We start from the raw sequence: 14242 nt of genomic DNA on the forward strand, positions 1-14242 counted from the left end.
CCTTGTTACTGACTTTGATTACACAAGTGTACAAGTTTAATTACAGCTTTTAATAAGCTTTCATTTCTTCCTAGTCACATTCTTTGTAGAGTAGTGCAGCTTAGCTTTTCCTTTCTCCTCTGCTCCCCTTCCCTCCCCCCATGCCTTTTTATGGAAAAAGGTGTTTGAGGTCATTGCACGGGATTCAGTGTCCAGAGGGATCCCGCTGTACATGTTCTGCCCTGTGCTTTCTTGTACAGTCCAGGGAGCTCTCTCCTTCAGCTGCCCTGCAAAGATCCCTGCGCCAGCTGCTGCCCAGGAGCTGGTGGTCAGCGGGGGTGGACAGGGCTGTGATGCACCTTACTCACACAGACCTTCACTGCTGCACGAAACCACTGAACCACCTTTAGCAAGTCCCCATAGCCAAAGGATGTGCTGACTCCTGTGTGCAATTCCCGCTTGTGGAGGACTGCCCCCTTCTCTCCCTTGGGGACACTCTGAAATGCGGCAGCTAAAGTCAGAGTGACAGAGGGCAGCAGGCCGCTGGTGGGCTCCAGCATCCAGCCACGGTGCTTGTTCCACATCCAGGGGCTCAGGGTGCCGCATACCCTCTGCTCATTAGAGAAATGGCCTGGTGGAACGTTTGTGAGAAGGTTACAGACTTTTAAATAATTGAGATGTGGCTTAAAACAAGCATAAAGAGATGGTTTTTTCACATGAATCATATTTCAGCCATGGAACTCATTACCCCACATATCCCACAACATTTTAGGTATGAAAAAAATAAGTGAGTTGAAGAGTTGGTTGGATAAATTAATGGAAGAAAGATTCATCAAGGTATATTAAACATAATACGCCTACCATTGGGTAACCTGGGACTCGGGGAAGTTAAGTTCTGATCATCAAAATTGAGAAGGAGGAACTAGAGGTGCCTCCCTCTATATTTGCCCTGCTCTTGCGTTCTTTCCTGAGCCTCTGCTGTTGGTCCCTGTCAGTGAGAGGATATTGGGCCAGTACTGCCCAGGGCAAAAAAGTATGGCTCCTATGGAAGTCATAAGGTGCAACTGAGGAGTGACTTAGATGATGTGAGTCAAAAAAAGACAGATGGCAAAACAGAGCAATTTGCACTGATTTGACATTCAGAGGTGTGCAAAAGGAGTATACTTTTAAAATGCCAGTTGTGCCTACAGAAGAGGGTAGTGGGGAAAACAACTGATAGAACAGGAAAGGGAGCCTCTTTTATCTCTGTGCATGCATCCCTTTGGCTCCCTTGCTGTGCATGCTATACTCTTTTTGCACACTAATGAATATCAGAGTCAGAACAAGTTATGCTATATATCACTCTACTCCTATTTTCTAATGAACTTACACCTAATGGGTAGCTTTCCTAGCTATTCATGTCACGACTGAATTTCACCTTGACAATAGATCAAGAATGAGGTTCAGCAGTGTGGCTCACCTACTTTGCAGTGCTCCAACATGACAGCTGCTTTGTGTCCTCAGGGTAGCTTTACTTTGATACTTTTCCCTGTTTAGCAAAATTTGGAGGGAGGATTTTGGTAATCTCCAACAGGCAGGGTTTTTAAACCTTTCCCAAGGGAAGATGAAGATTCTACAGAATGTTTGAACAAACAGTTGTTTACGAAATACATGACATTTTCTTTAGAACTGTTCCTCCCTCTGGGCTCCAGAGGAAAGCAGCATTTGCCCTGCGGGATCTTACTGGTCGCTATTGTAGCCTGCTGCTGTTGGGGCCTCAGACTTGACTGTGGAAAACTCTGGAAGGGTTATGACAAAATGTCTAGCCTGACCATTGCAGACATGGCTGTAGTTGTTAAGGGGTGTGCTTTCATGCCTCAGAAGCATATGATATGAGGACTATGTCCTTTGCTCTTACAGGCTCTCTAACACCAGAAATGCTGGAGTGAACTTCTAAACTTGGCTGGCTTTCTGGTTGCTCAAAATACACGGCAGGAGTTGCTGTAACACAGGATTGAAATGATTGGTTTGCTGAATCGGCTGGACAAACTACAGGGGAAGAGAAACAATAGAATGAGTTCACCGTGGTGTATATGTTGCCTGACCCAGGGTCATGGGCCAGTGTGGTTGCATCATTTGCTCATTCATTAGCGATGCCACTACTGAAAAGGTTTGTGTCCAGTTCCTGAGAGTCTGATTTTTTGGTGGTGCTTCCTGCATGATCTACTTCAGCAGTGTCTCATGTCAGCAAGCTTTGCATGTGTTCAGGGAAAGTTTTCCTGCTTGTCCATTTTTAAACCAACCTTATGTTCCCTTTTTCCTAGTCTTGTTTGAGGGGGGCAGTGCAATCTTTCTTACTCTCTGCCCTGTCTCTTTTGGCAGACTTGGGGACCAGTTCTACAAAGAAGCAATTGAGCACTGTCGCAGCTACAACTCTCGGCTGTGTGCTGAGCGCAGTGTCCGCCTTCCCTTCCTGGATTCGCAAACTGGGGTAGCTCAGAACAACTGCTACATCTGGATGGAGAAGAGGCACAGGGGACCAGGTGGGTAGTGTTATGTCCGTGTATGCATGTGCGTGTATGGAGGGCTGGCCACTGAGCCCTCATGGGGTTTAATTAATAGGAGCTCAAACCTCCTACAGGCCACACAGAAGAGAAGCTGCCTAAACTGCTGTGCCTGCAGGGGATTTCCTTTGGTAACTGCAAGGGCTCATGCTAATTATTCTGTCTCTACCCAAAGAAGTGCCTGACATGGTAGTTTCTAAGGCCACGTCATTGTAGCTCTTTTAAAGCTATTGATCCCTGTCTGTAGCAGAAGACACAATGCCCTGCTCTAAGCAGACCTGGAATTATCTTCAGGGTGGAGAGGTAGAGGTGGGAGTTTCTCAGATGAATGCCAAACGTAAGTAATTATACTGGGAAGTATGTAAAGCCAAGGTAAAATACAGGAGAGTCCAGTTATTGGAATGAACATAATTCTGATGGTTAGAAATAGACCTGGTTCTGCTTTGGACAGATTACTTGGATATCAATTCTGGAGCTGCATCTTCCTCAGGTGCAGAAAGAAGTTAGTATACGCCCTTAAAGAGCCTCGCTAATGCCTGTTCCAAAGCTCAGTGAAGCTCAAGGGAAAAAAGCACTGTTATTTTTGTAGACTTTGGTCAGTCCTTCCTTTGTTAGAGTAAATCCCTCTGAAATCCTTGTTTGAAAGGCAAAGGACAGTCACTAGTTCAAAGACTGAGATGTTACCCAGACAGAAGTCCTCCCGAACCCCAGGGGGAATTTTGCTAGGGTATGGCTCAGTGCCTGACCCACCATTAGCTCAGGGAACAGATTTTTTGACAGCACCAAACTGGCACTTTTTTTGGGGGGGGGCGGGGGGGGGGGGATTTTTTTTTTTCAGTGCAGACCAGCGAATCCATCAGAGACAGGGCTAAGGTGCATGGACACCAGAAGCATGACATGTGCATGTGTGCATATACACATGCCAGTTCCTGTAAACCATACAGAAAAAACCCCAGAACTCCAGATCTGGGATTATGGGAAGGTACAACCTGCTCTTACCTCCTCCGCTGGATAATTTGCGGGAGGTGGAGTGGGAGGAACACATAGGATATTCCTCTCACTCCTGGGGGCTCACTAAGAAAGCAATTGCTGCCTCTGAAGAGTGCTTAGCTGAAAGCTTCCCTCTCCCTTTCCTAGGTTATACTGAGGGAAGGATCCTTGCACTGCTCCTATTCCTAAAATATCCAACATAGATTTAGTATTGTCTTGCAGTACTATCAGAAAACTCTTTCTCTAGTAAAATGCAGCCAATTCTGGTGCAGGAGACAACAGGTGTTTTGCCAGTGTTAAAAATACCCTGAGAATGTTTCAACTACTGGAGTAATCTGGAACTGCTGAATGTGGTTTACAAGCTGAGAGTTGTCTGAGGTTCTGGGCTAACCCTTCGTTTGTAGGTTACTTCATGACCACAGTTGGGTTTTTGTTTCGGCAGAAAATTCCTAAGAGATTATGCTCTGGCAAAACTAGCTTTCCTTTTTTTTTTTTCCTTTTATTTTTTTTTTTTGGCTGATCCATTTAACTAAGGAATTTCTGTTCTTGTAGCATCTCGTTATGAGTAAGGGGCTGCTATTTTTATCCTTTTGAATGCAGCCATAAGCAGGTATACATCCGCTATACCTAGAAGAAATGTTTTGGGAAGAGTATCTGCTACAAAGATAGACATAGGTAGTCTTGTATGGGTCTTATTGGTGTCTCCGCACTTATACAAGTCCTCCTCATAACAGTGTTACGGCATCACACCAGTAACCAAGCAGTCTTAACGTTTTTTTTTTCTCAGCTACAAGCTCTCTGGACTACCTTGAGCAAATTCACTCTGCAAATCTTTCTTTCCTTACTTCTGATAGTGAACTGTTCGGCAGCTTACCCTGCAAAAGAGAATCAGTGGCATTTCTCCTGCAGGGCAGACTAATGATGGAACATTCTTCACAGAGAGTCTTAAGTGAAACAAGCCTCTTGCATCTGCATCAGCCACCAAATCTGATGCCTTTATTATTCTGAATTACAATAATCAGTGCAAAATGAAGCAGCCCTCCTCCCCATATTTGCTCTCCTCTTCCTTGATTTTTATTAGCCCATTTAGTGCTCCCTTGGGTCTCTCTGCATCATCTATTTCTTGTAGTATTATGGTGGGTCAAAGCATCCCTCTACATTTTTAGCATGCCTGTTTTCAGGCTGTACACAATGCACTTACGGCCATACTACAGGGCTCTGAAAATTCTCTGCCAACCACTCTGGTGTGTCTGTCTTGTGTGCTGTGTTCGCTGCCATTTACTATCCCTAACCTGAAAACCTGTATAAAGACAAATGACAAAGCTCCAGGACCTATATTCACTTATAGAGGGCTTGAAAAACAGAGAGGAGAGTCAGGATCTCAGCATATTAACCTGGTTTCTTGCTGTCTTCTTTGTTAAAGGACTCAGAAAACTGCATCTCATGGTAAACAGTGCAGGGTTAATTTCACACAATACTGCACATAACTCCCTCTTTCTTTTCCCCTCCTCCCCTGGCCTTTCACACAAGCTTTGAGTTATGACTCTCCTACACTAATGAGATAAACAACATAACTCATTGCAGGTTTTGCTATTTCCTCTATAAGCAAATGGTTGGAACCTTCTCTGGTTGCCCTATAAGGCACCAGAGGGAGAGATGACTGAGCCACGGACCGAAGACAGCAAGACCTGTATATGCATTATTTCCATATGCACTGCAAGATCGACTATAGAGGAGCTAGATTCAGAGCGTTCAGAACTGACCCTTTCTTTGTTGCCCCTCCTTTGTGTAAAAAATTAAAGATCCACACTTCTTGTGAGCCAGCACAGTGACAGACAGGAGTTAGGGTGGAGAACTGAAGGTAGCATTTGATGGGTTTGGGTCAAGTGAAGGCCTGGTATATATTTTAAGTTCTTTGGATGGCTGTGTATTAATGAGCAAGGGTATTGTGAATAGGAACAGAGAGCTTACCTCAAGGGGTGCAGAGATGGATGTTGGATCATCCATCTCTTATTGATCTATCTGCCACCTGGACTGGGCTGTACATCCTCTAGGGAAGAGGCTTTCCTACCTCTGTCTTTTCAAGGATACTTGCTTTGTTTCTTGTTGAGCTTTCAGCATTTCTGCTTGGCTTTCACTGTCCTGGCTGAATCCAGAACTGCTAATTCCTATAAGACTGTTCAATAATTGAACACACATCAACAGATATTCCCCCAAAACTGCAATAGATCCTTGCTCTTCTCTGTCTGGGACAAATGCTCAACGTCGCGGTGCTTATTTCATTGAAATGACTCTGTGGAGGCCTGTGCAATGGAGGGCTGATTGTCTGTCCTATTGCTTTGGTCTAGCAACCACCATTCCAATGTTGTGAGTGAGTTCTTGCACAGGACCTGCTGTAAAAGGGTGAGGCTTCTTGCCTCCACCTCTTTAATGACTCACATCAGGACCAGGCACAATCTACCTCATCATAATAGCAATTGTTTGCAGTGTTTAATGTTTGCAAAGTGCCATGAAGAAGTGTGTCCAAACACTGTGAAAGTGCTAGTTACTCACATTTTTATTCCCAAACCAGTCCCAAGTGCCCCGCTCTGAAATGTATCCTTCTTGGGTGGTCATAATGCCCAGTAAGATGTGCAGCAATGAAGGAAGGACATGGAAAGCCCCAGTTCAGTAGCTCTCTGTGCCCTGGAACAGACAGGATCTCTGTGAATACTTCATCGCTTGGCCATACCCAGGCAGAGTGCTGTAGATGCTCCATTATGCACCGAGGCCTTGGAAGTAGGTGGAAAGTGCTGGGGTCTGAACTGACATTCCCAGCAATTGAATTGTTTCAAGCAAGGATCTTAGACTTCACTTGCAGAATTTCATAGAGTCATAGAATCATTAAGGCTGGAAAAGACCTCCAGGATCGTCAAGTCCAGTTGTCAGACCAACACCACCATGTCCTGAAGTGCCACGTCTACATGTTTTTTGAACACCTCCAGGGATGGTGACTCCACCACCTCTCTGGGCACCCTGTTCCAATGCCTGACCACTCTTTCAGGAAAGAAATTTTTCCAAATACCCAATCTAAACCTTCCCTTGTGCAACCTGAGGCCATTCCCTCTTGTCCTATCACTAGTTACTTTGGAGAAGAGACCAACCCCCGCCTCACTACAACCTCCTTTCAGGTAGCTGTAGAGAGCGATAAGGTCTCCCCTCAGCCTCCTCTTCTCCAGATTAAACCACCACAGCTCCCTCAGCTGCTCCTCATCAGACTTGTTCTCCAGACCCTTCACCAACTTCGTTGCCCTTCTCTGGACACGCTCCAGCACCTCAATGTCCTTCTTGTACTGAGGGGCCCAAAACTGCACACAGTACTCGAGGTGCGGCCTCACCAGTGCCGAGTACAGGGGCACGATCACCTCCCTGCTCCTGCTGGCCACGCTATTCCTGATACAAGCCAGGATGCTGTTGGCCTCCTTGGCCGCCTGAGCACACCGCTGGCTCATGTTCAGCCGGCTGTCAGTCAGCACCCCCAGGTCCTTTTCCTCCAGGCAGCTCTCCAGCCACTCCTCCCCAAGCCTGTAGCGTTGCATGGGGTTGTTGTGACACAGGTGCAGGACCCGGCACTTGGCCTTGTTGGCTTGATTAGCCTATTCTCTTGAGGTGAATAATTTTGTTGTGTCCTCCCCGCCTGCCCCCCCACCCAAGTAACATGATATTGTATTTTTTGTTATCCTCATTTGGTTCGGTGAGTCAGTTTTGTTCCCAAGCTTGTACACTTTCCAGGCTGCTTCAGAAAGGATGGCTGAGAACTCTTGGGCCATCCTGCTGCCCTTGAGGTGTTCTGCTTTATTGGCACTGCCTTGATGTTGTCTAGCTGTTCACTGTTGGAACAGTTTCAAATATGGTAACACCACCTCTGTTCTCTCTCTTATGTGGTCTTACCTGTTTTCTAAGGGCAACGAGTCTGGAATTGCAGTCGTTCTCTCTAGCCCCTTCAAGACTAACAGCAACAGCAGAAGGACAGAAGAGCCAAAGCAGAATTGGTGGTTGGAGAGGGCAGGGGAAGCAGAAAAGAGAATGACATTCTTCCAACTTTTCTGTATCTTGCTGGGTATTTCTGTGTGTCATGAGTATCTGGGGCAGTTGAGGATACTTTGAAGCACTTGGCAGTGTGCTTCTGTGCCCCTAGTAGCAATGCATTCATGAAGCCTTGCTGTGTTCTGAATACAAGAGAGCAAAGTATAGCTTGAACATTGGCTAAGAGGTGTCTGTCGGGAGAGCCAGGGCAGCTCAGAAGCCAGCGATGCCAAATGTGATTCAAAAGAGCGTGCAGTAGTATAAACATTACTGTTGTATCTCCTCCCTCATTCAGGATGTTGGCATGAGGAGATAATAACCAGAATGAAGAATCTGTCTTCAAAAAAAGTCCAGAATTTAAACAAAAATGCAGAGTCCAAATAGTCAAACCTCACGGATCTTGGTTTGCTCCCACTCGGAAGACACAAATTTCCTGAGCTGCTCTGTGCATCAGGGCCTTATGATTTGCATGTTGGAACTTCTTCTCTTCTCTCCCAAGGGGCTTTCTCTGTCTGTGGAGGAGGCATCACCCCTGTGACCCGGGAGAGTCTGAAATTCTATTTACTCTGGAGAAATAACAAATTATTTATGTGCAGCTCTGGTTTCAGTGAGCTGAGTGAAGTGTATAAGCGGGACCTAGATTCCCTGTAGGCCTGATCCCAAGAGGTGCTGAGAAGCCTCAGGAGCACTGGATGCCCTGAGTGTGTAGTTCTGCCTCCCGATTTGCAGGACTGAACCTGCCAACGAGGAGATGCTGGAAGGGCAAGAACAAAGATGCTAGAGACAGTGCTTGTCGTTTACAAACTGAAATGTGATTATATTTATTTTTTGCCTTTAATCTCCAGGCCTGGCCCCAGGTCAGCTGTACACGTACCCAGCACGTTGCTGGCGCAAAAAGAGGCGTTTGCATCCCCCTGAGGATTCCAGGCTGAAGCTGCTGGAAATTAAACCTGGTAAGTATTTGTTTGCTTCTCTTTCTCTCCCCTCTGCTGCAGAGCAGCTGGCATACATGCAAACCCAGCATTCAGACATTACACTTTATCTTTGCCCCTCTTCAACCATTTCTCTTTGCATCTGTCACATCTTACTTGATTTGCTGTAACAGTAACCACCAAACCCTCTGCACTCAACTCATCCCTTACAGAAATGTGTACAACTTGTACTGAATGCAATGGGAGCTGAATTTACGTTCCATAGGGATGAATCCTGGCCTTTATTAGCAGCTTCATAAGGATGTAAAGGATCAATGTTTTACTGATTATTGCCTCAGTGTGTTATTAATACAAAATCTCACTCTGGCATCTGCTGCCTAATCTTTGTGAAAAAGACCATTATGTGCATGGAACACTGATAAGATTTTTCATAATGGGCCTGGGAACCAAGGGTGTGACCAGATTATAAAGAGCAAATAATAAAAATTAGTGAGCATATGCCTCATTTGTACATGCATGTATACCTGTATGTGTACCTTAGTCCATTCTTCTTTCATTCTTGTTGTCCTTGGTACTCTTCCCCCACAATTAAACTATGTGAAGTGATGACTCTGGATGCTGAATGAGTGACTGTAAGGCAGATGCAGAGGAGCTCCGGCTGTGTCAGGTAGAGCATAGTGTTGTGCATTCAGCCCTGCAGTTAGTAGCAAAGGCTTGCTGTCTTTGGGGTCAGCTATTATGAGAAAGAGGGAACACACTTACTCACAGCTGTATGTGGTTTTTAAGAGGTGAGACACTGCCAGTATAAAAAGTACAGAAGAAAACCCCAAAATGTAAATTAAGAATATTTGAAAAGCCTGTTTAACAGAAGAAGATTGCTGGGAACTGAGCTACGCTTTGCTTCTACTCAGTAGTTGGTGAAGAGAGAGGAAGGGGTGATAGAGACAAGTTCTAAACCCAGTAAAATCAGAGGCAAAATTCATGTTGATTTTGGTTTCTGAAGGTTCCCTACCTTCAGTACAGGAGATGTCAGCAGACAGTTGGACAAGAGGAAGAAATGCCTGTAACCACTCAGTTGGGATTCAAACCAAGGATGAAGTCTCAGCCAGCAAATAGAACCAGACCTCACAGCAGAGACAGTCAGGAAGAACTGGTGACGTCAGTCAGGTTACACTGATGGAAGTGAGACTGGACTCTAGGAAAGGGATGACGTTAGCCGATAGAAATGCCTACCCTAGACTTTGTGATGATGCAAACACTGCTCTGCCTTGGTAATTTTGTAAGGTAAAGCAGTTGTGTAGAGTTTGACTCTTCTTTGTTTGCATTATGTTTATTTGCTGTACTCACTGAATGCCAAATTAGTGCATCCTACATGCCACAGGGCATGAAAGGCAATTACCACAGAGTTATCAGATAAAGATACCTCAGCATGTCTGTCTCTGTGTTGTTTTCCGTACTATAAACATCTCTTCTGCATCTCAGGAGCGCTACTTTTGTTGCACTGCCAGTGGCAGCCAAATAGGGCAAGTTATATTGCTCAGCCATTTAAATCTATTTTCCAAGCAATTTCTATCTAGTGATTAACTTTCCTTATCAGTTGCACCACAAAATAATTTCACTCCATCTGTGCATATCCAGACTAGGCTCACTAGCCAAAAATGGGATTTTCCCTTTTCTGATTTAAAAGTATAAAACCTATGGAAAACATTGAATCTCCATTTAAAGTTAGCTTTTGACAATTTGAGAAGAAGATAGTCTAATTTATTTTCAACATGGACAGCAGAAATACTATACGTTTTGGAGCAGGACACTGTGGTAAAGCCTAATGCTGAACCTAGGAAGCTACCTTATGCTGACCTCTTTATTCCTCAGTTAAACATTAGATGATTGCGTGGGGCAAAGATGTGGCAATTTAAGATCCCTTAAGAAGCACAGAGGTGAAAACTCTAGGACACACAAAATAAATCTGGAAGAAATCCAATTTAAATATTCCATTGTGTCACTCCACCTAGGGCTTGGACGTCCTAGTCATGGCTTAGAGCTGTTCTCAGCAGTTAGAGAGTGCTTGTGCTGGGTTAATATGCAAGTAGCTGATTTTTATATAGAGGGCTGTTGAACTGGTTATATGTTGTATAACATATGCAAGCAATGCAATTCTCCAACATCAAATTAGGGCTAAACCTTAGTTTTATTATGTTTTACATTTGTTAACTGTTTAGAAGTACTTGTAGTAAGACTGCCACTGTAACAAACACAGAGGGGATCTTAGCTCCAAAAGCTGTCAATCCAACAGTCAATGGGATCAGCATCAGGGTGTGTGAATACTTGCTTGTACTGCGTCTGGGCTTTTGGAGCGGCTCATTATAGCAATAAGTCATATCCAGAAGTTCAAGATTTCTGTGTAACTTGGGAGACACCTGGGCCTAGGCTTTTTGTTTTGGTCAGTAAACCCATTCAACAGCCAGTCAGTAAGTAGAGTCAAGCTATTGTCTTGATAGCAGTTCAGTCGTATAATAAATCATTTAGTAATAATATTGTATTTATAGTTACAACCTACTTTTGCAGTGTTGGTACCTTGCAGGTTTAGGTAGTGCATCGCGCAGCTCAGTGAGTGACAGTTTCATATTTGGTAATACCAAAACCTAATGAAGAAAATAATCATGCTCCAACAGTCTCCTGTTTTTTGTAAAAAACAAGTAAACTATAACGTTTTTCTTGGGGTCAGTTGCCTTTTGCTTCTTAATAGAACATGGTGCTTTTATTGTCCTGGTCTGTTCCGTTTATTTGGTTTCAATTTGAAGTGTTTGGTTTTAAGAATAGTTACAGCCAAAGTTGTAAAAGTCAGAACACTGGAATAGGTGTTGCTGATACAGCCTTTAGGTGTCTGTTTTCCTCTGCCACAGTACTCAGAGTTACATGCATGGATTGCCCTGGTAAAGTTGTTTGATCAAGGGTGTAGCAATGTTCATTTAATACTATTTCTAAGCATCCTCCATCAATGAAGTAGCCTATCCAATAGATAGGCAGTAGAAATAAACTATTGCCAAAACTTACTTAAAACTGCTTCAGTGACAATATAGTCAATATTATTACCAGACCTTTACAAATTACACTAAGTATTCCTGACATTTACTTTCACACAGGCTGATCTTCGTCTTTCAGCGGTACACTCATATCATCAGAACTAAGCCTTATGGCTCAAGTGCAGCCACGTTTTTGTCGCTGTAATGGATATGAGCTATTATGTGAGTCTTTATAGTGTACAAGTCAAGACTCCTATGAACAGTGGTATAGATTTGAAACAAATCCCCAGTCATGGGCAATATATTGACACGGTGCTAATACTGTGAATTTCTAGGTACAGAGTGCTAAAGTTACCAGATGTTGATACTCTCATAATACTAATGAAACTAGACTTCTGTTTAACCAAGTGTGGGCAAAACTGATTCTCTGAAGAACTGGTATTTGGTATTTGCACAGCACTGCAGCATGGAGCAGTGGGAGGGCTGGTAGCCAATGGCACCCATGAGTGCTGAGGGAGCTGGCAGATGTTTCTGCTGAGCCACTCACTGTCATCTTTGAAAGGTCATGGAGGACAGGAGAGGTGCCTGAGGAGTGGAGGGTAGCCAATGTCACTCCTGTCTTCAAAAAGGGGCAAGAAGGAGGACCTGGGGAACTATAGGCCAGTCAGCCTCACCTCCATGCCCAGAGAGGTGATGGAACAGTTCATCATGGAGGTCATCTCCAGGCATGTACAAGAAAAGCAGGTTATCAGAAACAGTCAACATAGATTCACGAAGGGGAGATAATGCTTGGCCAACCTGAGAGCCTTCTGTGATGGCGTGACCGGCTGGGAGATGAAGGGAGAGCAGTGGATGTTGTTGACCTCTACTTCAGCAAGGCTTTGGACACTGTCTCCCATAACATCCTCATAGGTAAGCTTAGGAATTGTGGGTTAGATGAGTGGACAGTGAGGTGGATAGAGAACTGGCTGAATGGCAGAGCTCAGAGGGTCGTGATCAGTGGCACAGAGTCTGTCTGGAGGCCTGTCACTAGTGCTGTTCCCCAGGGGTCTGTGCTGGGTCCGGTCCTGTTCAACATATTCATCAATGACCTGGACAGTGGGATAGAGCGTAACCTCAGCAAGTTCGCTGGTGATACCAAGCTGGGAGGAGTGGCTGATACACCAGTTCCACTTAAATATGAGAAAAAAAACTTCTTTCCTGTGAGAGTGACAGCAGTGGAATGGGCTGCCCAGAGAGGTTGTGGAGTCTTTTTCTCCGGAAGTGTTAAAACCCGCCTGGACGCGGTCCTGTGTCCCCTGCTCTAGGTGTACCTGCTTAAGCAGGGGGGTTGGATGAGATGACTTCCAGAGGTCCCTTCCAACCCCTACCATTCTGTGGTTCTGTGAAGCAGCTTGTGCTTCCACGCTCACTCCCTATCTGGCTGTTCTACCCGGGAAAATAGCAAGAGCATAGCACAGGTCCTGTGCATGGGAGGTCTGTGAGTTTGAGAATGGGTGAGAGAGAGGGTTGGGCTTAGCTGGGTAGTCTGTTCTTCCAGAGGAATGGGAGAAGAGGGAGAATTTCCAACTCTCCTACCATCACCTTGAACTACAGGTCCCATGAAGGCAAGCAGTCCAGTTCTGGCACTCAGTAATATCAGAGCAGCTGGTAAGATGAGGCTTAGAAATGGAAGAGAGATCCCTGATTACACCCAAGCCTCCTTGAAATCTTAGTTGCTCCTTGACCTATATACTTAGTGGTTTTGTGGCACTGGGTGGTATCATGATTCTGTGTTGAGTCAGGTATCAATACTGTGGAAGTGGTATTACCTACAGTAAACCCTGCTGACAGTCAGGTATTACCCAAGCTTTGCAGCTATGCAGATGAGAACAGATAGGGTGCACATGGCCAGAAACTCTGGTGGAATTTAAGTTGGTAGTGTCCTGCTTATGTTTTACAGGATGGCTAAATATAGGTATGTGCATACATACACACAGAGCTTTAATTTCACGTGCTAAGCGTAAAGACTATGACTGGAAAGCTTTTGTTTCAATTCCCTGCTGTCCTTTGGGTTTGGACTGAAAGCCAACAGTGAGGTCTCACAGTGGGCAGCCTTCCCACCCACTTGGAGGGTGTGGAGTAGAATTTGTGTGTGCTGCTACTCTGGTGAGAATGGGCTGGTGTCCTGTGCTAGTGCCTGTCCTGTTACTTATCTCTGGGCAGTCTAGTGGTCAGCTGAACTACAGAACTGACTTTTTTCTTCTACCAGCTGTTGAAGAGGCAAAAGCAAACAAAAGTATTTTTCATTTGCTGTGATGAGCCATGGTAGAATTGATTGAGGCAAGTACCGATAACAGATTTGTAGATGCCACTTAAACCATGCCTGATCTGTTTTTAATTTGACACATAGGATATATGTATGTGAGTGTGCTTGCGGATGAATGAACAGAACCCTTACAGATAAGCTGTTATCTCTTTCAACTGTCTCAATTTACCTTGTAGAGACTGTGTCTGATTGTACAAGGTACTATGTTTTTCCTAGGAAGTGATGAGTGCCCCCAGCTCTTCTGGAAGATGCTCAGCATCTCTGTGGAGGTCAGTGCTCTCTGAGATGGGGCACTTCACCAAGATAAAGTTCAGATGAAATTAGAAAGCAGAGGACAGAATTAGCATTAGTATCACTTATATGATAGCATCTAAAGACTCAAGCATCATGTTAGACCACCAT

The 14242-nt window shown here is 44.7% G+C and overlaps 1 protein-coding gene across 5 annotated transcripts in view; it reads left to right on the top strand.

Annotated features, from left to right (window-relative positions):
• DPF3 (double PHD fingers 3) overlaps window positions 1–14242 on the top strand; it is a 183552-nt gene that overhangs the window by 71330 nt on the left and 97980 nt on the right. For 4 of the 5 annotated variants that reach the window (XR_012662547.1, XR_012662548.1, XM_075105733.1 and 1 more), the window contains exons 1-2: window positions 2150–2501; window positions 8423–8530. Coding sequence is in view for 3 of the 5 variants with exons in the window: in XM_075105733.1 (XP_074961834.1) it covers window positions 2177–2501; window positions 8423–8530 (433 nt within the window). In the remaining 2 variants the exon portion in view is untranslated. Of the gene's footprint in view, window positions 1–2149; window positions 2502–8422; window positions 8531–14242 lie in introns of those variants that run through there. The other variant, XM_075105735.1, reaches the window with a different exon arrangement.

The sequence above is a fragment of the Phalacrocorax aristotelis genome, chromosome 10 (assembly GCF_949628215.1).
Source record: "Phalacrocorax aristotelis chromosome 10, bGulAri2.1, whole genome shotgun sequence".
NCBI classification, from domain to species: domain Eukaryota; kingdom Metazoa; phylum Chordata; class Aves; order Suliformes; family Phalacrocoracidae; genus Phalacrocorax; species Phalacrocorax aristotelis.